This window comes from Alosa pseudoharengus, unplaced genomic scaffold, assembly GCF_046254945.1.
Source record: "Alosa pseudoharengus isolate Yale_2024_CS ecotype anadromous, Long Island Sound unplaced genomic scaffold, YU_APseudo_1.1 YU_APseudo_1.1_scf_17, whole genome shotgun sequence".
NCBI lineage: Eukaryota > Metazoa > Chordata > Actinopteri > Clupeiformes > Clupeidae > Alosa > Alosa pseudoharengus.
Genome location: NW_027468640.1, coordinates 35299906 through 35323270, shown reverse-complemented (window position 1 = coordinate 35323270; position 23365 = coordinate 35299906). Strand labels below are relative to the sequence as shown.

The 23365-nt window shown below is 40.8% G+C and overlaps 2 protein-coding genes across 2 annotated transcripts in view; one reads left to right on the top strand and one right to left on the bottom strand.

Moving 5' to 3' along the window:
* Nucleotides 1-218: 218 nt before the first annotated feature.
* Nucleotides 219-17367, bottom strand: f13a1b (coagulation factor XIII, A1 polypeptide b). The gene is made up of 16 exons (XM_076289401.1): nt 17307-17367; nt 14638-14815; nt 13806-13994; nt 11201-11449; nt 10852-10970; nt 9772-9879; nt 9366-9540; nt 8698-8836; nt 8411-8514; nt 8144-8232; nt 7817-7970; nt 4538-4813; nt 4216-4376; nt 3880-4016; nt 1663-1768; nt 219-604 (listed from the first exon to the last, which is right to left on the bottom strand). The coding sequence occupies exons 2-16, from the start codon at nt 14798-14800 to the stop codon at nt 569-571; spliced, it is 2205 nt and encodes a 734-aa protein (XP_076145516.1). The 5' UTR covers nt 14801-14815; nt 17307-17367; the 3' UTR covers nt 219-568.
* Nucleotides 17368-22632: 5265 nt separating this feature from the next.
* LOC143127733 (uncharacterized) overlaps nt 22633-23365 on the top strand; it is an 11231-nt gene continuing 10498 nt past the window's right edge. Inside the window, exon 1 of the mRNA XM_076289398.1 lies at nt 22633-22818. Within this exon, the coding sequence (XP_076145513.1) occupies nt 22782-22818 (37 nt within the window). The 5' untranslated portion in view covers nt 22633-22781. The remainder of the gene's footprint in view (nt 22819-23365) is intronic.

Genomic DNA, 23365 nt, shown 5'->3' with positions numbered 1-23365 from the left:
AAACAAAAATGTATGTAACGTTCAATGATATTACATGCTATTTTATAGTCATTCAGAGTTCACACTGAAAATCCACTCTTCTTTCTAATAGATTAAGTTGGCCCAAATTTCTAGGCCTACGTCTGAAAGCTCTCACATCTGCTTGATGTTGAAGGTGTGGTCAACTAACACAGACGGGAAACCCTTAAATACACAAAAATGAAGGCTTATGTCTGATTTATCAACTTTGGCTTTATTGAATGGCTGAGGTGTGCACTCAGTCAAGGAGAGTGAAAGCAGAAACAAAGTTTCATAAAGAAGGAATCTCAATCAGAACATACAGTGTGCCATCACGTCTACCTGTAGGCCTATTTATACTTTAGCTCTACAGCACCATATGGGATTTGGGATTTAAAAGGATACATACAAAAAGGAAGGCCCAGTGGTCTACTCATCACATATACTTTTCTAGTGAGTCAAGTTAAATGTCTTCTTCATTAGAATAGATGGGAGCTAAAGCCTCTCTTCTCTGCCTTGCTCTCTCCTCCCACTAGCTTTCTCTTTAGCCCTCTTTTCCACTTTTTCCTCTTTAACCCACGATGGTGACATCAGCCTCCCCAGACACCTGTAGAAACAACAGAATTGTGAATAACGGTATTATTTATTATTAATAAAAAGTATGTGTGTATATATTACAGTACAAATGAGGATAAACATTTAAGCTACATAGTATCAGGGTTCCTACACAGTATGGAAAACCTGGAAAAGTATGGAATTTGATTTCCAGGTCTGGATAAGTATGGAAAAAAGAAACAAGGGTATGGAGAAATATTTGTGTTTCCAGACTATTGCATCTACAGTACAGTACTAATCACTTCACTCAGGTCATAATGAACCATTCCTACTGTTGTGTAGCTTAACTGTCAGTCCACATCATCAAGATACAATTGAATGGGGTCCTCAGAAAAAAATGTCTCCCACAAGGGGACCCTGGTACCAAAACCAAATTGAGAACCCCTGTTCTATGCAAGTGCCTTACACCATTGTGCACTGGTATGTTTGTGTAGCTCTGCTATTTTCGACTAAAACACTGGTAGACTTTTTTGATTTTGTAAAAGATACCAAGACATGGATACTGCATTATCTGATAAAATGTTATTGCAAACAAATAATATTGTTTATGGTGATTTCTGAGGCCTCTGGCTCTGCCAGCAGTGCACTAGTCTCCAACATATGTAGGCTATGCTTGTATCTACAGAGAACTAAAAATGTGAGTGCACCTTCCAACACAGCACTTCCCCCAACAAAGAGTATCCAAGGCCTACCAAGTTAATAATAAACATTATTATACAGCTCTTCACAATGCTAGTAGAACGCTCCATTGACAATGTCTAGAATATGGACAGAAAAATGTACCGAGAAGTTTGAAAATTTGAGTATGGGAAAAGTATGAAATTTTGAAATGGAAAATGTGTAGGAACCCTGTAGTATAATAGTAAATAAAATATTACTTCGCAAACACCAAAAGAGGACTTGAGTGCCGAAGTGTGTGTGTGTGTAGGAGTATGCTCTCTGAGTTCTTGTGTGTTCTGAGTCTGCCTGTGTGTGTGTGTGTAGGAGTATGTTCTTGTATGTTGTTCTGAGTATGCCTGTTTGTTTGTTTGTGTGTGTGTGTTTGTGTACCTGTCTGAGAGCAGCACAGTCCAGGCTGGCCACCAGCTTGGTTGGTCCTACCCTCCATGGTGAGAAGCTTTGGGTCCATGACATGGTGGTACCAGGTGCAATCAATCTGTCAAAACACACTCATATATGAATAACTATTGTGTGTTCATCTCTGCCTGTTACATTGGCTGCATTTACATGGACGTTTTATTATGACTTATTATAATTTTTTTTTTTTTCTTTTTCGCATGCCCAAATTTCCGTCAATGAGTCCCGGGACACTGAAAGACCGGGGTACATGAAACTTGGTGGGCATGTAACCCCACATGGATAGCATGGAACCATCGTTTTTCGTTTTGATCTGTAGCCCCCCCGCTGGACTGGACCCCCCGAAAGGAGGGTAGGGCAGACACAGTTTTCTGTGAATATCTCGAGAACCGTAGGGTTTAGGAGGACCATTTTTTTTTGTATGTTGATCTCAAGGGGCCATGTCAACCCATTCCATAACCACTCATTTCATGTATAGCGCCACCTAGTTAAACACAAAAAAGTAAAAATGAGGTGTTGTAATTGAAGGTATCTGTGACCTAACATAGTCAAAACTGCACGAAATTGGAAGTGTATGATCATTATGACACCCTCTGTATGCACGCCAAATTTTGTGGAATTCCGTTCATGGGGGGCCACACAATAAATTAATTTATGTTACTATACACCAACTGGCCTGTAGGTGGCCGGAGACAGTTTTCTGTGAATATCTCGAGAACCGTAGGGCCTAGGAGGTCCACCTTTTTTATGTATGTTGGTCTTAACGGGGCATGTCAACCCATCCCATTACCACTTATTTCATGTATAGCGCCACCTAGTTAAAAATTAAAAAGCAAAAAATTAGGTGTTTTCATCACAATATCTCTGGCTGACAAGGTCAAAACTGCACGAAATTAAAAGTGTAGGATCATTATGACACCCTCCGAATGCATGCCAAGTTTTGTGTACTTTCGTTCATGGGGGGCCTTACAATAAAATAATTTATGTGTACATTTAGTGACGTACACCAACAATGATTCCCGGGACACTGAAAGACCGGGGTACACAAAACTTGGTGGGCATGTAACCCCACATGGATAGCATGGAACCGTCGTTTTTCGTTTTGATCTGTAGCCCCCCCGCTGGACTGGACCCCCGAAAGGAGGGTAGGGCAGACACAGTTCTCTGTGAATATCTTGAGAACTGTAGGGACTAGGATGACCATTTTTTTCCGTATGTTTGCCTCCAGGGGTCATGTTAACCCATTTCATGTACACACATGTGCACAAACAGATACACACACACACACATACATTCACAGTAATCATACGTATGACACATACTCACACAGTAGACATATGTACGCTTGCACAAGCACATACGCAGGCACACACACAAGCGCACGCACGCGCACGCACACACGCACACACACACACACACACACACACACACAACATAAACATGAACATGCACACATGCACACAATTCAAGAATTTCTCAGAATTATGAACAGGCAAGATGAAGGTGGGGTTGTATAAAATGAATTTTACATGTGAAATCTATGAACTAATCATGTTTTGGTACTTGTTGTCTAGCAGATATCAGTGAGAATTGAGTACGTGTGGATAATGCAATTTAGTGAGACAGTTAGAATCATATAGGCCTTTCAGCGTGATTTATTTTTGTGGAAAAAATGTGGTGGACTGGGCGGCGGTCATATTTTGTACCGCTCTGCGGTACATCTATTTTTTTCTCAATCAGATTGAAATGAATCGGATTAAAGATTTCTACTGAACTGTTTACATGAACGCTAAATAAACCGATTGTCGTTTAACTTGTGTTTACATTGAACAAGCATTTAGTCATTTAGAAGCTAGTTGTATTGCCATGGAAACACCACCTCTCGATCCGATTGGGAATTTAGTCCAATTAATTTAATTTAGTCTGAATCTGAGAGGTTGAGGTGTTTACATGAGGCATTTTTATTCAGATTGAGCCATTACTCCGTTTGTAATCAGACTAAAAGTGTCCATATAAACGACTCGAGCCTACTGTTTCTTTGAAGTACTGAACATGGTGTCTTGACTAAGACTGAGAATATAATTAAATGGGCTTGATAAATTACGATTGCTTTCAGATGCAGCATTTATTTATTTGTACTGTATTCTCTACATTCAAGGTCCAGTGTGTGTGTGTGTGTGTGTGTCCCACCTCTGGATCTTGTGGTGAGGCGACATCACTCCAGGCCCCTCCACACGAATGTCTACATCCTTCAGGTCAAACTTAAAGTTATTGGTGAACTCCACAGTCACAAACATCTCCTCCCTCACTCTTGGACTGCCTGATACCTACATGACAGAGAGAGAGAAAATGTACTTATAGTTACAGGGGTGAAAAATAGAACGATAAATGGAGTGAATTGGAAAAGGAATGAAAATGAAAGAGTGGAAGGGGAGAGAGAGATGACAGAAAATGTGATGAATCCAAGAGAAAGCAGTTGGAAGATCAACTGATGAGGAATGAGTGAGAGAGAGCTTGTTCACACACCTTCACTGTGAGTTTGGGTTTGCGCATGGCGACGGTGAGCATTGCTGTGGCAATCTGGCCCGTCTCTCTGGACTTCCCAGTGACGATGAAGTGCAGGTTGGCCTGTTCCACCAGATTCGTCATGTAGTCGTCAGCACGAACCGCAATCATCTCCCTCGCCACTGTATAACACACCAGGCAGAGCTTAACATACACACATCTCGTTCACTACTCGAATAAACAACAGACCTGAATTTAACACAATTTATACATAGAGACATATAGAAGGACTCACCACTGAAACACATATATATATACACACACACACATACACAAGTCTCACCACTCTTTGGTTCCACAGTGAGGGTGTGTCTCTTGAAGATGACCTCGGAGCTGGGTACACCAGTGTAGTACACCACGGAACCACTGACATAGAGATCAAGTGTGCGGCTCTTCCCACTGAGGTTCTTCAGCTCCACAGTGACCGCAAAGTCGTCCCCGACTCTCACCTCTACGGCAGGTAAAATCAGCTCCACGTCGGCCGGTGGGGGATCCACACGTTGCCGCTGACAGCCGTACAACTCCGCCTTTTCCAGCACTGTCCGCTCTTCAGCGCTGCCTGCAGGAGAACAGAGGTAAGTGCCAGTAGAAGGCGAAGCAGCAGTACCAGAAAAGTACACCAGAGGGCATAAAGGATCACATCTTTCCCTGAAGAGTGTTCAAAATGTGAGAAATATGGGGTGTGACAATGCAACTGGAACCATGCAGCAAGCAAATACCAATTCACACTGCAAGTACTAATGTGGAAGTAGTACCTGTATTGTACACCAGAGCACAGAGAGCAGAGCAGAACATTGAGCATTGAAGGGAGATTTCCCGGATTTCGCACCCAAAATACAGGAAAAATTAAACATTCGTCTTTCTGTTGCCCTCCCTCTGCTGAGAGCAAGAATTCAGACTACAAAACTGCTAACATGAGGATAATTGGCTGATAGGTGGAGGTGCAATGTGTTTTGACCAAAGGATGTCTGTCTATCATCATTGCAATGCTTTTAAAACATCTGTTTCGCTGGAAAGGCAAGGTAGTCCGGCAGCCAAATGCCATAATTTAGGTGAACCTGGTTTTGTTGGTTAAAGTTTTTTTTTTTTTGCTGTTTCTTGTTGTCAAGGGGTAACTCAATAAGATTAGAGAGGGTGCCCGGTGATATCCCTTGGGCAATTCTCGATATTAAGCCTTTCTTGTCCAATGTGTTGAATATAAGGCGAGGCACCACAGGTGAATAGGGTAAAAAAATTAACTAGCAGATATCACTATGAAACTTCCCCAGTTGATTACTTACATTAATATGGAAAATGTATCTGTTTATAAGTTATCTGTAATATAAAGTTTAAATATGCAAATTAAGCATAATCCAATTAAATATGTGCTGATTTGCATAAACTAAAAAAACGAAATCAGAACATTGGATGAAGCCAGGTTCAAAATTACTTTTTCATTGTGTTGACATACTAGATGAAAAGTCTTTACACAGGGAATTTTAGATAAGAATTTTAGAAGTACTGCCAATAGCCTTAAGCCATGTTTTTAGGAATAAAATGTCATATAAAAAGGCTAAGAATAATATATCAACACACCCATCTGTAGAAGCCTTCAAAATATAGTTAGGTATAAGACTGGAAAGTTTAGTGTATGTAGGTGCTTCTCAAGTGCAGATTTCATTCTCATTATCTGAGGAAACTAATCCATGGGTGCTACATGCTAGCATCTCTCACTAGCACGTCTCTTAGGTGTGGATGGAGGTTTACCAGAGACTTTCTAATGAGGAGTCACAGCACTCAAAAAATCCTCCATAGAAATGCATGGGGTTAGTTTGTAACGCCAATATGCCAGTTGTCTACACATATCCCGCCCCTTCCGCGGCAAAAAAGTCAACATGTGAATACATTGTGCCAATCATGTGTTGTGAATACATCGTGCCAATCATGTGTTGTGATCTCACTGCTGGAGCAAGGTTGGTGTTGTGAAGTCTTGCGCACGCCGAAATAGATGCCTGTTAAGTGCCCAAAAAGCGCTACAATATGGCTGCTGAGTGGAAGGACTTGCCTAAACTGCCCTCTATTAGCTGACAGGGTGTCTGTTCTACTGTTCTAATATGTATAAAATATACATTTATTTTTATTCTTTATTACAGTAGTAGTCTATGCTCAGAGCCTAAACTCGTCATTCAAAAAGAGAATATTCATTTTTAAGTATTGAAGTATTTGGAGCCTGAAACAAAGGAATACTTCAGTTGGAAATTCAACTGCCATTTGAAGAAAGATTCATTGATTTGTTACTGAGCCCAACCAGTCTACCAGAAAATGTCAAACTTGCACCAAACTAAATTTTGGAGATGATCAGATGTGGCTGCAAGAGTGAAAATCCTTGAAGCTCTAACAGATGCAGTTGCCAGGTTAATGGTGCCTTGCACAATGTTCTCTGCATGTTTTAGGGTAGGATGAGCCAGAACTGGACAATTATCAGAACTAATACTAGACGAAAAGTGCACATATTCAGAATTATTACAGGCAATATCTGAAATTATAAATTCATTATTTGAAATAGAAAAGGGTTATATTTTCCCAATTTGAATGCATGAAGTATTGTCTGAATAACTATCACACTGCAAACTGTATTTTAGTACATTCTATTTGAGTTGATTATTTGTTTTTCCTATTTTGTTTTCTTCATGATTTCGGCACATAGGGCTTTAATGGTTAATATAGGATATTGCCCAAGGGATATCACTGGGCTCCCTCCTAAATATTAAAGAGCCACCCCAAGTCAACAAGTCTAAGCAAAAATGAATAAATAAATAACCCACAAAACCAGGTCTGAAATTCACTTAGTAAAGGGTTAAATTGTCCAAATTTGAATGTACTGTCTGACAAACTATCACACAGAACACTGTATTTTAGTACATTTTATTTGAGTTGATTTGCATTTAATATGAGTAGGCCTACTCATCTTGAAATTAGAGGTATATCCTATTTTTTCATGATTTTGGCACATTGGGCTTTTTCATATTTAAACATTAAATTACAGAAAACTTGTAATCCAAATTTCCTGTGTAAAATACTTTTCATCTAATATGTAAACACAATGAAAAAGTAATTTTGAACCCGGCTTCATCTAATGTTCAGATTTTTTCTTTTTAAACTTATGCAAATCAGCACATATTTAATTAGATTATGGCTAATTTGCATATTTGCAACTGGGGAAGTTTCATAGTGATATCTGCTAGTTAATTTGTTTGCCCTATTCACCTGTAGTGTCTCACCTTGTATTCAATACATTGAACAAGAAAGGGTTAATATACAAAATTGCCCAAGGGATATCACTGGGCACCCTCCTAAATCTTAAAGAGATACCCCTAGTCTACAAGATTCTTGCAAAACCAGGTCTGACTCCATGGCTGCCGGACTAAGGGTGTAGCAAAAGGACAACAGTACAAACACTGACAGGTCTGCTGGTAGGGCTAATATTATGAGATTAAAATTATCAAGTTCATTTAACCTTTTAGAACAGGCTGTAGGTTTTCAGCCATATCCATGTCAGGCTTTGTGATTATAGTGGTCTTACCCTCGGGGAACTTGTAAGCCTCAGTGATTTCACGGCGGCCATTGGTACCAATAGCTTTAGTCAGAACCAGGCGACCAACATGCTTTGTGTTCTTTCGCACCGGAATCAATGTTCCATCACGGTTTCGCTGGTAGAACACCACATCACTGTTCACCTACAGTAAGGAGCACAATTTATTTTTATTGACCAAATCCATTGTAATGTTGGGTCCTACTCACAACTAAAACTAACCCATAAAAAAGGCTTGAACTTTGAGCTAACTGAAACATTAAGGATTATATAAGAATATTTAAAAATGATCTTGATATTGTGGCATTGTTTTCTTACCTCTGCAAACACAAATGGGGAATCAAATGGGTAGCAGATCATGCCGTGTTTTATAGCGTGGACCGATGCAGGGCCACACCTGTACATGCCTGTAGACCACATAATAACATACACACAATGAAAGCAAGTGTCATATGACTCATAATATTATCATAATGTTACAAATCTATGAAGTTAGTTGCAAAGAAAAACGCATTGGGATTATTCATTTGGGTAATGATTTGTGCATCTCTCTGTGTGTTGTGTATGCATGAGTGTGTGTGTTACCATCACTAGTTTCCTGAGGTGTAGAATCCACCACCTGCCAACCCCCAAAGCCATCAGGGAGGTCAGGACGTGTCATGTAGCACTCATTCCAGCAGTGGTAGTTCCTGATGACACACACACACACACACATTCAGGAACACAGAGTAAGCTGGTATGGAGTGTAGATGATAGTGGCCTTTGAAGTTATGTGACAACATCAGCATATTTTGGGAAGTTCGACCAAATAAAATTGCCACAGGACTGTGGTGATGTAGTGGTTAATGAGGGGTTATGCCTATCCAGGTTACCAGATGGAATCCTTGGTGCGCTCCCGGTCCACTTTCCCATTCTCATCCAGGATGATGTCCATCTTCAGGTTGCCATCGTTGTCATGGGCAGAGAAGAAGTTGGTCACCACCCTGGCAGGAATCCCCAGGCAGCGCAGGACTGAAGCAATACAACACAGGATCAGACTAGAAACGATCTAGACCAGAGAGGATCAGGATCAGACTAGAGATCTAAACCAGACTAGAGAGGATCAAGACTAGACTAGAGATGATCTAGACCAGACTAGAGCGGGTCAGGACCAGACTAGAGAGGATCAGGATCAGACTAGAGATCTAGACCAGACTAGAGAGGATCAAGACCAGACTAGAGAGGATCAGGACAAGATTAGTCTTAGGCAGGACCAGGACAAGTTTAGACTTGTCCTAGACCAGAAAGGATCAGAACCCATCAAGACAGGACTATAGTTCTATACCTATAGGATAAGATATGATCAAAATTAGATGAGAGATAGATATAAGATCAGACAGAATTAGGCTTGATAGCAAGAGAGGAGACAGAACTACAGTGGAGAACAGGACACATTATGATCAAGTACACTTGAGTCAGTATACCCTCCTTGGATCAATTCTTTAAACCAAACATGAAATCCTCTGATTCATCCTAATTGTCCATGCTGAGAGTTTCTTACAGGTGTTGAAGACGGCAGCATACACCCAGCACTGGGCATAGCAGACGGGCACGCCCCCATTTCCATAGTTGAGGAGGATTTCCACACTGCCAGTCCAGGAGGTGGGCGCCACACCATACATGTAGTCCCCACTCCAGTTGCCCACCAGCACCCCGTCATCGTCCCGGCAGTTCAACTGGCCAGGAGCACACAGAGGAGCGGTTGAGTGGTGAGGTGAGGTAAGATGTAACGGTTGAATAGCAAAAGTTATTGGATGAGATCATGAGATAATATTGGTTGAAATGCTAAAGCTCCTGTTGCGCTTATCTAAAAACAACCCAGTGGGTTGCTCAGGGCTCAAAGGTGTTCATTGCTCGTCCCTGGAGGAGCCCTTTCAGATGACCACACAGACCCATTCTCTTCTCACCATGGCAGACGCCTTCCTGGAGATCTTGACCGGGTCCCCGCGGTTGGTGATGGGGAGCTCCCCTTTATCCATGATGAATAGGCAGGCATCCAGGATGCCAAACTCAAACTGCAGGAGCACAGAGCACACCAGGACAGGACATGAGACGGGTCATGGAACTTCTCCACTTACTAGTCCCTGTTTACACATATTACAGTATGTATTTTTAGAATCAGATCTGTCTTTGACTGGTGATGTATGCCTATTTTCATGGGAAAACTATTTAGCTGACTTTTGGTTGGACTTGTGGTTATTTATATTGATATGGAAGAGGTACAGTATGGAGATTCTGAAGATAGAGTAAGTTCAATTATATAATTCTCTCTCATATAATGTATTATTATTTGTATTAAGATTATACACTGTTACATGTTACACAATGGTAATATACATGTATTGTATCTACCATCTTGGCTTTGGTCCAGAGACACCCTGAATAAGCCTCCCATTAGTAGCTTACTGGACAGCTGCCTGGTGATCTTTAGGGGGAGAAAGTGTGTATGGCTGGCCATACATCATCCCCATAATATCAGCCAGATTTCCTTGTGTGGAAAGTTGTCATACACTGGCTCAAATCCAGACATAGTAAAGGAGTCAGGAAAAGTCTGTTAAGAGCCGATCCTGACTGACTGATCACTATGACCTTTCCCCGCATTCAACATGGGGGCCTGGACACTTAACAGTGGAAATTGAAAAGCCAAAATGTAATATGTGTGATTTTCTGGGCATGGGGCCAGACAGAGTGTCATATGTAACTGATATCATTATATATATATATTATATATATATATATATATATATATATATATATATATATATATATATATATATATTATATTATTCATAATTTCAGTACTAATGGGTACCGAAAAGCAGATGACCAGTCTATTTTATATTATGATCCAGATCCAGCGTTGATATGGCTGGGTCCATATCAAAATGAGCTGTTCTCCGAGTGTCAAAGAACAAATTGGATCAGTTTTGATACAGAAACATGCTGCGGTTGGTTGTCAGTCTAAAAGGAGGTTAGTGAATTGGTACCTGGCCAAAGTTCCAGTTTCTTTCAGAAATGTCGTCGTAGGCTCCATGGTAGATGATCCCCACCTCATTCATCACACACTCCTCTCGCTCCGCCTCATCCTCCAGATACACAGCATCCTCTGTGGAACACACACACACACACCTTGACTAACTTTAATGAAAACACTTAAATTGTATATATTACTAATGTACAAATACATTTTTTTAATATAATTAGTTCCAAATTAGGATCATGAAGTATTGCACAAAGGACCAAGTGGCTGGACAAAAGTCCTCACTAACATATACAACCATTTGGGGAAAAAACAAAACAATTCAGGCAGATATAAAATGATACGTAGTGTCCAACCTTTGGCCCATGGATTAAAGAGCACGTAGACATCGAGGCTTGGGTCCCTCTTAGTCCTCCTGATGCCATAGGGTGTCTGCACAGCAACATACAGACGGTACTTTCCCACAATGCTGTCTGGTGTGGGAGTGATGCCCATAGTGAGGACGTTATCATTGGTGTCCACAATGCGGCCCTTCCATGACTTATTACGCTCCTCACTGGGGAACACAGGGATGTATGTGCCCTTGCTGGCCTGAGGACTGCCCCCTAGTGGAATGGAAGAGGAATACAATTTTGATCTTGGCACTATAAAGGGAAAAAGATATTCAGGCTGTAATCCAGCTCAGGACATCTTAACAATGTGATCCCTCACTGTAGATTTGAAGTTATATTAACTCTAAAATGATTGTTGGTGCCAGTCATGTTCTGGTGCATATGCATCACAATTATATATATATATATATATATATATATATATATATATACAGTGATGTCAGTAACGCGTTACTTAGTAACGCGTTATAGTCTATTTTGACCACTTTTTTCGGTAACGAGTAATCTAACGCGCTACTATTTACAAACCAGTAATCAGATTAAAGTTACTTATCTAAATCACTGTGCGTTACTATTTTTGTCATTTTCCTTAGTAAAAAGATATATTCTTTGCTTTCTTCTCGTCTTGGGGATTACCATCATGTAGGCTATGCCAACCTTTTAAGCATGAGGACAACTCACGTGTAAAACCACTCAGCTACACAAACGTAAACAACAATGGAGGGAGGAGAGAGATGCACGTTTTATCTATAGGCCTACAGTCATTATTTTGAGTTTGTGTCAGCTAAACATGACAACATTAAGGTACGTTGTACATTTTGTGCTGGCGACAAAGTGCTGTCTAGCTAGACACCCCAAGTCTCCCGAAGTTTTGGGAGTCTCCCACATATTGATATCCTGACGCCCGCAAATTACATAAAATCTCCCGGAACCTAGAGCGAACAAGAGCACGCAAGCCAGACCGGACTTCAAATGGCGTGTGCATCTAAGTTTAACGCGCACATAACGGAGAGGGAGAGAGAGAGGAGTGGTGCGTGTGTGCCTGCAAGCGCATCCAAGACAGAGAGCATCCTGGTCTGTTTTGCTAAATCAACCAATCAGTTTTCAGTGATATCTCTTTTCTCCCGAACTTAATTAATCAGTTCAGTTAGTGTATCTAGGAACAGGAGAGCAGAGGCAGAGTCAGTGCCCCTCAAAAAGGAAAAATGTAAAGGCCATTTCACATCAGAATACACAAAAGTGTACCCAATTGTCTCATAAGAGTAAAACATAATGTATTGCACACTGCACTGTTTGTAACAGTGACTTTAGCATTGCTCACGGCGGGTTAAATGATTGCAAAAGACTTGTTGAGGTGTGTAATTTAATTTGCATATTACTCAGGCCTATACTAGATGGCTAGTTGCCAAGGCTACATGAAAAGGCCAAACTACCAAAATCTACATATTTTACTATCACAATTTCTATCAATAGGCCTTCCTTATTTGGTGTACTGACTAGACATTATTGAACAAACATCTGCATTTCAGTATCTAAGTAGGTTAGGTTGGGATGTCTGCTATACATTGTTGGCATTACTGTTAAAATGCACTTCCAGTATTATGAGTATTGGCAAAACCGGTTATCATTTTTATGTTGAGGCGGTGGGGATGTTGTCGGCAGCTGCTGAAAGTAACTAATAAAGTAACTTGTAATCCAATTTAGTTACTTTTAAAATCAAGTAATCAGTAAAGTAACTAAGTTACTTTTTAAAGGAGTAATCAGTAATCAGATTACTTATTCAAGGTAACTGTGGCAACACTATATATATATATATTTATATATATATATATATATATATATATATATATATATTAAAAAAAGGACAATCTAAAGATATGTGCCTCAGCATGACAAAACAAGCATGTTTCACTGGACAAACATGTCAGGACTCCAAGAAAGAGGAAGTCATTGGGAAGGAAGTCTCAGAGGGAGAAAGTGATGAGGAGGGCATTTCACACATGATTCTGACAGGCTGGCATTTCTGGAAGCAAGGGTCCAGGCAGCCGGATGTGGTTCACGTGCGTTGTAAATACACTGGCATCATGTTCAAGTGTCTAAATACCAGTACAGAAATCACAGAGAATAGGGAAGTTGGGATACTCTACTTTTTCTGAATAGCGGGTGGACACACAAAAATTCATTGGTTGAACACCCCTGATTTAGCCAATCATGAGCATCTTAGTTACACTAGCCATCATCAGGTGTGCTTGGAGTTGGACTAGACAGAGTATGTGTACAGCAGGGAGCAGTCCAAGAGAACTGTGTGTTTAGAAATGCCATAGATCTGCAGAATTAGATACTCTCGCTTTCCCATGTAATTAGGTGACAGACTTTGTTATGAAACCGTATATGCCTGTTTTTGTCTTTTTCCAATGAAGAGAAGTGTCCTATTTCTGAAATTACATTTAAGCTGACAAACTAAATATGAGTTAAATTCTCTGATACACACAGTTATTTTTTCCTTTGACTTCACTGATCATTTGTCCCAAGTTGATTGGCTGGACGAGGTGATAGTGGGGGGCCTCACCAATGGCAAACTCCACGGCGAACTGGTCCTCAGCGGGGTTGTAGGCACGGTTGAAGGTCAGTTTGATCTGGAACTCCTGTGCACGGCGCACAATCAGGTTGTCGTTGGAGTAGGCAACTGTGTTGTGCTGCTGCTTGTTCACATCACGGCGATCCTTCATCACGTCCAGGTCCCAGATGTCCAGGAACGCTGTGAAGACACACATACACAGAAACACAGACGCACACACACACACACACACATACATTCGCGCACATACACAATAACACATGGAGACAGACACATACAAATTATTTTTGTAAGTGCATATATCTGCAAATAAATTGTGGCTTCTCAAAACACAGATGGTATGTTAGTAAGGTCACTCACACACACACACACACACACACATACACACACACACACACACACACACACACACTAACCATCACTCACATGTATATGTACACGAATATGCAAAGATAAACACAATTTTGTGACTGAGTAGAACATGAATGGATAAAATAGCCACCACAGTCAACTTTCTCAAAGAAGTATTTGAGTGCCTAAACTAAAGTGACTGAGTTGGGCTGTTATTTGAGGAAGTAGCTTGCATGGTAAACAAGGAAGCCAGTGATAAAGGGGGAATAGGAACTGATGTCAACTGATGTTAATTTGGGTATATTAGAATTCCATTTGTACAACTGTGTCCTTTGAAGTAAACAAAAATATTTTGCACACAAACACTCACCTCACAATATACACAAAAACGTACTAACACAAAGTCCCGGACCCCTATACAATCAGACCTATGAGACACACACACACACACACACAATGCGTCTCGCCATACCAGCCAGGAACCCAGGTCCACGGGGTACTATCATGCCCTCGAAGGACTCAAACTCGGGCACAACCTCGACGTCGGCATTGGAGGTGGCGCTGGGTGCCACGCTGCGACCTCGGGAGCCCACCTGCAGTCGTTGGTGTCTCTCTGGAGTCTGGGCATCCGACATACTGACTAGACTATGCTGCGACAAACACATAATAAAAAAAAAAAACACTATATCGTCTCCAATTGAAGGTACATCTTACAACAGAGGGGCTAAAAAGACAAGCAGAAGCATATTACTGTCTTTAACACCCCAAAATATATACACACATATAGCATACAGTAGATGTGCTCACACGCACTCGCACACATACACACACACTCACACAAACAACATGTGGTTCATATTTGTAGCACCCTGACCCAAGGGCTTGTGAACACCGACACTAGCCATGTGGGACTGATAGAGAGTTTTATTGCGCCATTGAATTTTTTATTTGTATGACTCGTTATTTCATTTCCAGCGGTATTCCTGCTGCTGAGTGGGTATCCCCAGGCAACGACAAATCCAAACAACATGCTCTCTCAGCGCTTATGTAACATTTGAGAAAGCCCCTGATAACTTTGTGATATTTCTGGACATTTTGATGCAAAGTACTAAATAGCAGCAATGGCAGCTTTGCAACAACCAGGGGAACATTTGCCATGCATATTAGTATGCTGTCTGCATGTACTCTGATTGAGCAATATTTCCCAGATATAATTTATGACCCCTGGTGTTTGTTTGGTTGTTTGTCTCAAAGATGAGACCACAGTTTGGAGAGTTGACCTTTAGTGTGTTGTAAATTACTCAGATCCGTACACAGACTCTGCCAGTCTGCTGACATCATTCTATTAAAAGTAATAATGAAGAAATACTAACAAACCAATTGAATGGGAATCTGTTATATTAACATTTCATTTGTTGCCATGACATGAATGCTCACATGCATGTAACATGTTTCAATATGTTCAACAGAGGAGCCTGCACCACTAAACCATTTTTTTTATTTCCATTGTGCCATCAAAGGCTAGTTAGGGAAAACTCAGTGGTTCAGTCTGTGAGCATTTCTGGGACAGATGTGTAGTTAAGACACCACAAGGGTTGATGTGATCACCTGGAAAGGATCAAAGAATACTGCTACCTGGCGAGAGAACTATGCCCTACATATACCCATGCACCCATGTGAGGACATACACATATGCACGCACAAACATGCATACAGTATGCACATACACACTCACAAATGATACAAAGGCACACACACACACACACTCATAGACAGATGCGTGCGCACACACTCACTCTCATAAACACCCTTTTTTCCTGTGCAAAACTCCCTGTGTGTGTCACATGTGTGCAGGCATGTTTGTATGGCCCAGATGGCACAGTGGTAGTTTTCATTTTCGTACATCTACGAGGAGGATGTTGCCAGTGTCACACACAGACACCTATTTGAGAATCAGAGATTACGTAACGGTGCTTTTTGGGCAAGGCAGCATATGGGGGTGTTGAGGGTGAAGGTGTGTGTGTGTGTGTGTGGGGGGGGGTAGATGGGAGTTGAGGGTGAAGTTAGGGTGTGTGTGTGTGGGGGGGGGGGGGGTAGATGGGAGTTGAGGGTGAAGTTAGGGTGTGTGTGTGGGGGGGGGGGGGTAGATGGGAGTTGAGGGTGAAGTTAGGGTGTGTGTGTGTGGGGGGGGGGGTAGATGGGAGTTGAGGGTGAAGTTAGGGTGTGTGTGTGGGGGGGGGGGGGGTTCTGTTGTTATCCTCTGCACCTCTCGGAGAGATGAATCATGTTAGAGCACAGAGCTGGTGCTGTTTGACCAAAACTTGGACAAATGCTCTGCATACATACATACACACACATGCACGCACACACACACACACACATATATAAATGTCTGACACACCCATTTGCACAAATACAGATGTGTGCCCACACAGCCATAAGTAAGGTCAATCTCAGCAAATACAGATAGACACATGTGGCATCTCTTCTCTGCCTCTTGCACCACCCCTTCTCTTGCTCATGCTTTCCCCCACATTCTATTAGACAAATGTAGATACACACACACATGCAAACAAGCAAACACACAAACATGCACATTCTAAGAAGTACACATTCTAAAAAGTACACATTCTAAGAAGTACACATTCTAAAAAGTAAAGTGAACTCAACTCCTTCCATCATGAGTCTTCTCTTCCACTCCTCATTCCATTCACCTTTTTGTTTATATCTTTATCTCTCTTTCTCTCTCTCTCTCTATCTTGAATGTGTTATGATTTTGCATACACATATACAAATGTATAAACATACAGACATACATGATTTTAAGAAAAGTAGTAAAATGCAACATGTTTTGATAAAGAGGGAGACACACAGCCACAGTATATCCACTTTTCACTGTGACATGATTCATTTAAAACCAGTGTCATCACACATTCACATCAATAATTATAACATGTATAGCAAATGCACACATAGAATTCATTTGACATGGAAAGTGAGTTCCGTGAAAAAGTATAACCTGTGACAAGTACCCCAAAAAGTAGAGGAAAACAACTTAACATACTGCTCATTTACCTACTATTAATGACACACACACATAAACACACACACACACACACATAAACACACGTGCATGCTCACCTGTTGGAAGGCAGAGGAAAGAAGAAGCACAGATGTCCACTAAGATTCAGGAGCTGAGAATCTGGCACATGCCAAGAGCTGCCCTGCTTCCACTTATATACCGAAGGGGAACAGCAGTGTGTGTGTGTGTGTGAGAGAGAGAGAGAGAGATTTCTGTATTTGCTAGTGTCTGTTTGTGCCTCAGTGTGTGTGTGTGTGTGTGTGTGTGTGTAGCTACTTGCAGAGACCAAATTTCCCTCACGGGATCAAAAGAGTATAGATACTTATACTTAAATATGAATCTTAGGATGACACAGTATAGCACAATTTGCCACTATTTTTGAAACATGTTCCATAGGTAACTAATACCGGTATTATATTCAAATAATTATTCATGTTGACATGAAGGACAGATGAACAGACAACATAGATCAACGTTAACTACAGTATATGGCTATAGTTTGTTTTTACTAAAACTACTTAGAGCAGCTATACTGTACTATACTATACACATACTCTCTCTCTCTCTCTCTCTATATATATATATATATATATATATATACACATATTATATTTATAACATGTGTTATGCGTGTGCATTGTTTATTATTTTCTATGTAGTCTGTATGTATGGTTGCATGGTTGAGTGCATGCTTTTGTGTGTGTGTGTGTGTGTGTGTGAGAGAGAGAGAGATAGAGAGAGTTTGACTGTGAGTGACCTCATAAATGCCAGTGAGGAATGTGCCATCTTCATCAAGCCAGTCTAGACAGTGTGTGTTTGTGTGTGAGAGAGAGAGAGAGTGATAAAGAAACAGAGAGAGAATCCAGGATGTTTAATATAGATACATATGTATTGAAAATATACCATTGTGGAATTGGATATGAAAGCAGCTCACTGATTTTTGAAAGTTGCAGCATAATCACTTGAGCAATGTGACCAAGAACTTAAGAGGCCATGCACATACATGTGTGTGTGTGTGTGTGTGACTGAGTGATGTGTTAAAGAGGAGATTTCACAAAGTTGTGTGTGGAGTATGATACAAGCCTGGAACAAATTATGAATGCATATACTGAGCCAAGAAGCCATGTTCCACACACACCTAGATAGCCTATGTTCCACACACACCGCCTAGAAACAGAGTTCTCACCTGTCTTGTGAAATAGTTAAAGAGGGGAAAAAGAAAATCACTTTACATCAACCCCCGGCTCCCAAACCACCACACAACCCACCCCCAGGAGCCTATGAGTCATCGAAATGCGTTAACAGCTCCTGTGAGTTGAGAAACACAGACACACACACACACAAAGACACACACACACAAACACACACATAGGTTAGGACAGAACACTTTGTACCGTTGCGGATCACACTGATGTTAACTCTGGCAGTAGCAATAGGGGGCACAAAAGAGAACCCTCTGCATTCAGAAATTGGCTAGCACACATGCACACACACGCACGCATGCACGCACGCACGCACGCACGCACGCATGAAAATATAAACATACTGTATATTAACATAAAATGCAAAACAAACTTTTATTTGGAAACAGTTGGCATGAGTCATAGTTGATAACTGACAGTTGAAATGTCTGAACAGTTAAATAGTTGAGTAGTTTAAATAGTTAAATGATTTAATAGTGAATTATTGTAGTGAGTGAGGACATTTATTTTGAAACAGTTGTGGGCAGAGGAAAGAGTTGAACAGAATCTGTAGTCTTAAGAGAGCCAGATTGTATGCTTAAAGCCTGAGACAGAGTATATAGTTTAAAAGTTGAATGTAGATAGTGTAATGGATGTTGATAGACAGAAAGTTGAATGGATTTTGATAGGCAGATTGTTTAATGGATGTTGGTGGATAGTTTAATGGGTGGATGAGTGAATGGTTTGTAGAGGATGAATGGATAGAAAGTTGGATGGAATGTGCCTTATATCCTTGTAGAATGGAGAGACACAGAGAGAGTTGGCCTAGTTGAGCAAAAAGCAGTTGATACAGGTGCAATCAGTTTAACTGGCCCTTTGATGGGTCCTAGTTGAGCAGCTGGAAGTTGATACAGGTGCAAATCAAGTTAATTAGCCCATTGTGATGTCATCAGCCCAATGTTAAGTCTATGGGGAAAAATAAGCTTGTTTTTTATTAATATCTCAAAAAGTATCAAGTTTACAAAAGTGAAAAATACATTCCCCAAGTGTCCTTTTCAAGACCTACGTTACAAAGTTTGAACAAAGTTTCTACGTTAAACGGTTGAAGCTGAATTAGATGCAGAAATTTGGTGGGAAGAATAATAATAAGAAGACTTCGGATAACAGAACAGTGCATTTTCATGCACTGTAATAACAAGAAGAAGAAGAAGAAGACTTCGGATAACAGAACAGTGCATTTTCATGCACTGTAATAAATGAATACTGTACATGAAGTGTACTATATGTAAGAAAGGCTCTACTGACCTATAGAGGGCAGTAACGAGGCACAGGTTTTTTGATGTGGCACTTATGTGATATGACCAGTGTTGGGCAAGTTACTTCAAAATCATAATGTATTATGTATTACTTATTACTGTCTTTTAAAAGTAATTTGTTACATTATAATATTACTGTCTCTGAATTGTAAGGCATTACACTACTATTGCATTACTTTTAAGTTACTTTCACAAAAATATCTAGAAATATGGATTTGCCATTCTAAATGCAGTTTATTACGCTCAATGCAGCTTGCTCTTCCAATGGAGGGAGATGTGGTTTAGCATAATGAGTGAGCTAGGCTTAAGGCTAACAACAGTAGAATGCAATAGGCGCAGTGCTCATGATGCAATACAAGGAACAATCATAGTCAGAATTTTGTTAAAAACCGACAAAAGGTCAAAGTATGCTAAATTGTGATAGAAATACTGTAACTTTAAGGCCTAGGCCTACTCATTAAAATCAATAGAGAGCCTATATTGTAAATCAAAGCTTAAAGTAACCGTATGTAAGATTGTGGCCAAAACTGGTACTACAATCACTTTCAAATTACTGTAGAGCGGTGTATCCCCTTCCCCTCCCCTCTGACTGGCAGAGTTGGCAACCGGATGATGAAACACTACTGACTTTGTGATTAGTAGATAGGTGGAGGGTGGCGCATTAGGCCAAAACACAACATGACAACATCAACATCAGTTGAGGGCTGCAACTTCACTTTTTAAATGACAATATCCTGGCCAGACTACTGTTGTCAGTGATATAAGTATTTGAAATGAACATGATATCTTAATGTCTAGTGACATATCAGGGCAATTTTATGATTAATTGAAATACATTTTTTACATACGGTTCCTTTAATAAAGACATGTCAAGATGGTGGCCTGCTGGCCATTTCTGTGCCCTAAGTAAGTGGCTTTGAGTGAGTGACATTTTAATGATAACTCAAACACTCAAACACCTGTGTGTTTTTAAACATTAATTTCTGAAGAAATTATGTTTTACCTATAAATGGTGCACTGTCACTTTAAGAGCATTGATCTTTACGTTGTCATAATGCCCTTTTGCCAGCTCTTGTTTACAAGCCTTATTTGTTTGAGTTACATTGATAGCACAATATTAACAATAATATGCACAATGTTGTTTGAAGCAACCTTCATTGCTTTGGAAATGGAAGTATGCAATGACATGTTGCTTCACATTTCGTTTTGCGAATACAAGTGATTTATGAGCCTGGTATCCACCTAGCTATCTGAATGGAATGCGTTTCAGTCGACTCAGCATATCATGTGCTTCATGTAGCCTAAATGCTTGGAAAACGAATGATTGAAGACCCACCAATTCTAGTACTACGTGGTGATTGAGAGAACCCAAAAGGTATCAAACTTGCATGTAACATCGTGTTAGTGCATTTTGACATTGTAAACGTTATTGATGAAGAGTGAAACGCAGTTTGCAATAAAGCTACTATTCATTGGTTACATTTGGGTGCCCCCTCTGTCCTTTGGTGCCCAACGCAAAGTGCGTGATGCGCGTGGTGGGAGCGGTGGCACTGCCAGGCTACACAATCTTTTTCTGCATTTCTATCCCGTTATTCTCTTCAATTCAAGTTCACAGCACAAAGCTGACATGCACAACAGCATAGTTTGTGTTTTATCAAGAATCAAAAAGATGCAAAAAGTGGCACTACTTTAGATGTTTCATTAATTTACTTGTGCTATTTCGCGAGGCATAGAGAGATCTTTCGGTTTCGCACACAAAGTGCACTAACTATTATGTTCTTCATAGCCTTGTCTCTGACAAGCTGAAAATAATGAGCGTAGGCTTATGTCCATCCCGCAAATAGAGTCCACCTGGGAGTCTGCTGCAGCAGTCATATTCAACCAGTATCAGGAGATAACGTTCTACTATTTTGCTCTGATTTTTTTTCTCCTCTGTTGTTCTCGCGTGGTGTTTGCGAATATGTATCAAAACAAAACACCACTTAATTTCGGGTTAAATGCATTGTAACGCGCGTTACTGAAGTTTGTACCGAGTAAAATATTACCCAATTTTTTTTTGTAATGCCTTACATTACCACGTTACCGCAAACAGCAATATATTACAGTAATTACATTACTTTTGTAACGCGTTACACCCAACACTGGATATGACTAGCTACTTGATATACAGTAAGATATACCAGGACACTCACTCTGTGTGTGCGTGTGTGTGTGTGTGTGTGTGTGCATGTGTATGAGAGGGAGAGAGAGAATAGAGAATATCAGTAGCATGTGTCATTGTGTGTTTACATGTCTCCTCTCCGTTTGGTGTGATGATGGAGGTGGCCAGTGCAGTTTCCGAGCCTATCGCAACACCACACAGGCAACACCCGCCTCACACTTCCTGCTTCACTCTGTGTGTGTGTGTGTGTGTGTGTGTGTGTGTGTGTGTGTGTGTGTGTGTGTGTGTGAATATGAATATGTGGGCATGAGCTTGTGTTCAGTTAAAAATGTTGTGTGTATGTGATATTTCATGTCATCTTGTGCACACAGAAAAATGTTTTTCAGAGACCTTCACTTAAACATGCATGCCTAGTAGGCCACTCTCACTCACACACACACACACACACACACACACACACACACACACACACACACACACACAGACACTCACGGACAATGATGGAGGCACCCAGTTGCATGAGAAATCTTACACAGGATATTGTACTATGACAAATGTGCAACAGCACACCAATCATATGTGTGTGTGTGTGTGTGTGTGTGTGTGGCCTACTAGGCGTGCAAGAGTAAGTGAAGGTCTCTGAAAACCACAGGTTGAAGTCACATGACCATCCAGCACTTCCACGTTCTGAGCTCCACGGCAGACAGGAAGTGGCGAAGCCTGCAGAGCTGCTGCCAACGCCGAGAAACAATCAGCAAACAGATAGCAGGGAGGAGCGATGACAGATTAAAGGTTAAAAGAGAGTGATAAGGAGAACCTTGACCCCCAGCAAAACAAAAAGAGGAGAGGAAAAGAGGAAGAGGAGGAGGAGGAAAGATGGAGGGAAGTGTGCAGAGGAGTCCTAGCAGAGCCGGTGAGTTGCACAAAAACTGCTAACATCACCAATGAAAGAGAGAGAGAAAGCGCGCGCGTGAGAGAGGTGGGGGCGGGGTAAGAGATGAACTGGTAGACTTTGTGAGAGAGATGAGAGTAAAATAGATTGAAATCGATTGTATGAGAGGAAGATGTAGGAAAAAAGAGAGACAGAAAGGAAAGGGTGGAGGGTTAGAAAGAGACAGACGCGTAGAATCAAACGTAAAAGGGAAAGAGAAATCAAACATAAAGAGGGAAGGCAGGAAAGAGAGAAAGAGAAAGTACAGACTGCTGCTTTCCCCCATGTGTGAGAATCATTGTTAGTAATCCCTCATTCAGGCCTTCCTCAACTTAAACAGATGTTTAAGTATTGGGATACTGGCAACATCAGAAAAGTTTACAAGTAAACTCCCATGCAGTTGCACCTATAGCTAAATTACTGTCCTATAGGCAAATCATAATGTGTCTCCCTGTATGGATGAGAACAATATGTCTATAGAAAACAGAGGAACTTAATTCATTCTGTTAGCTTTGTCCTCCTCATAACT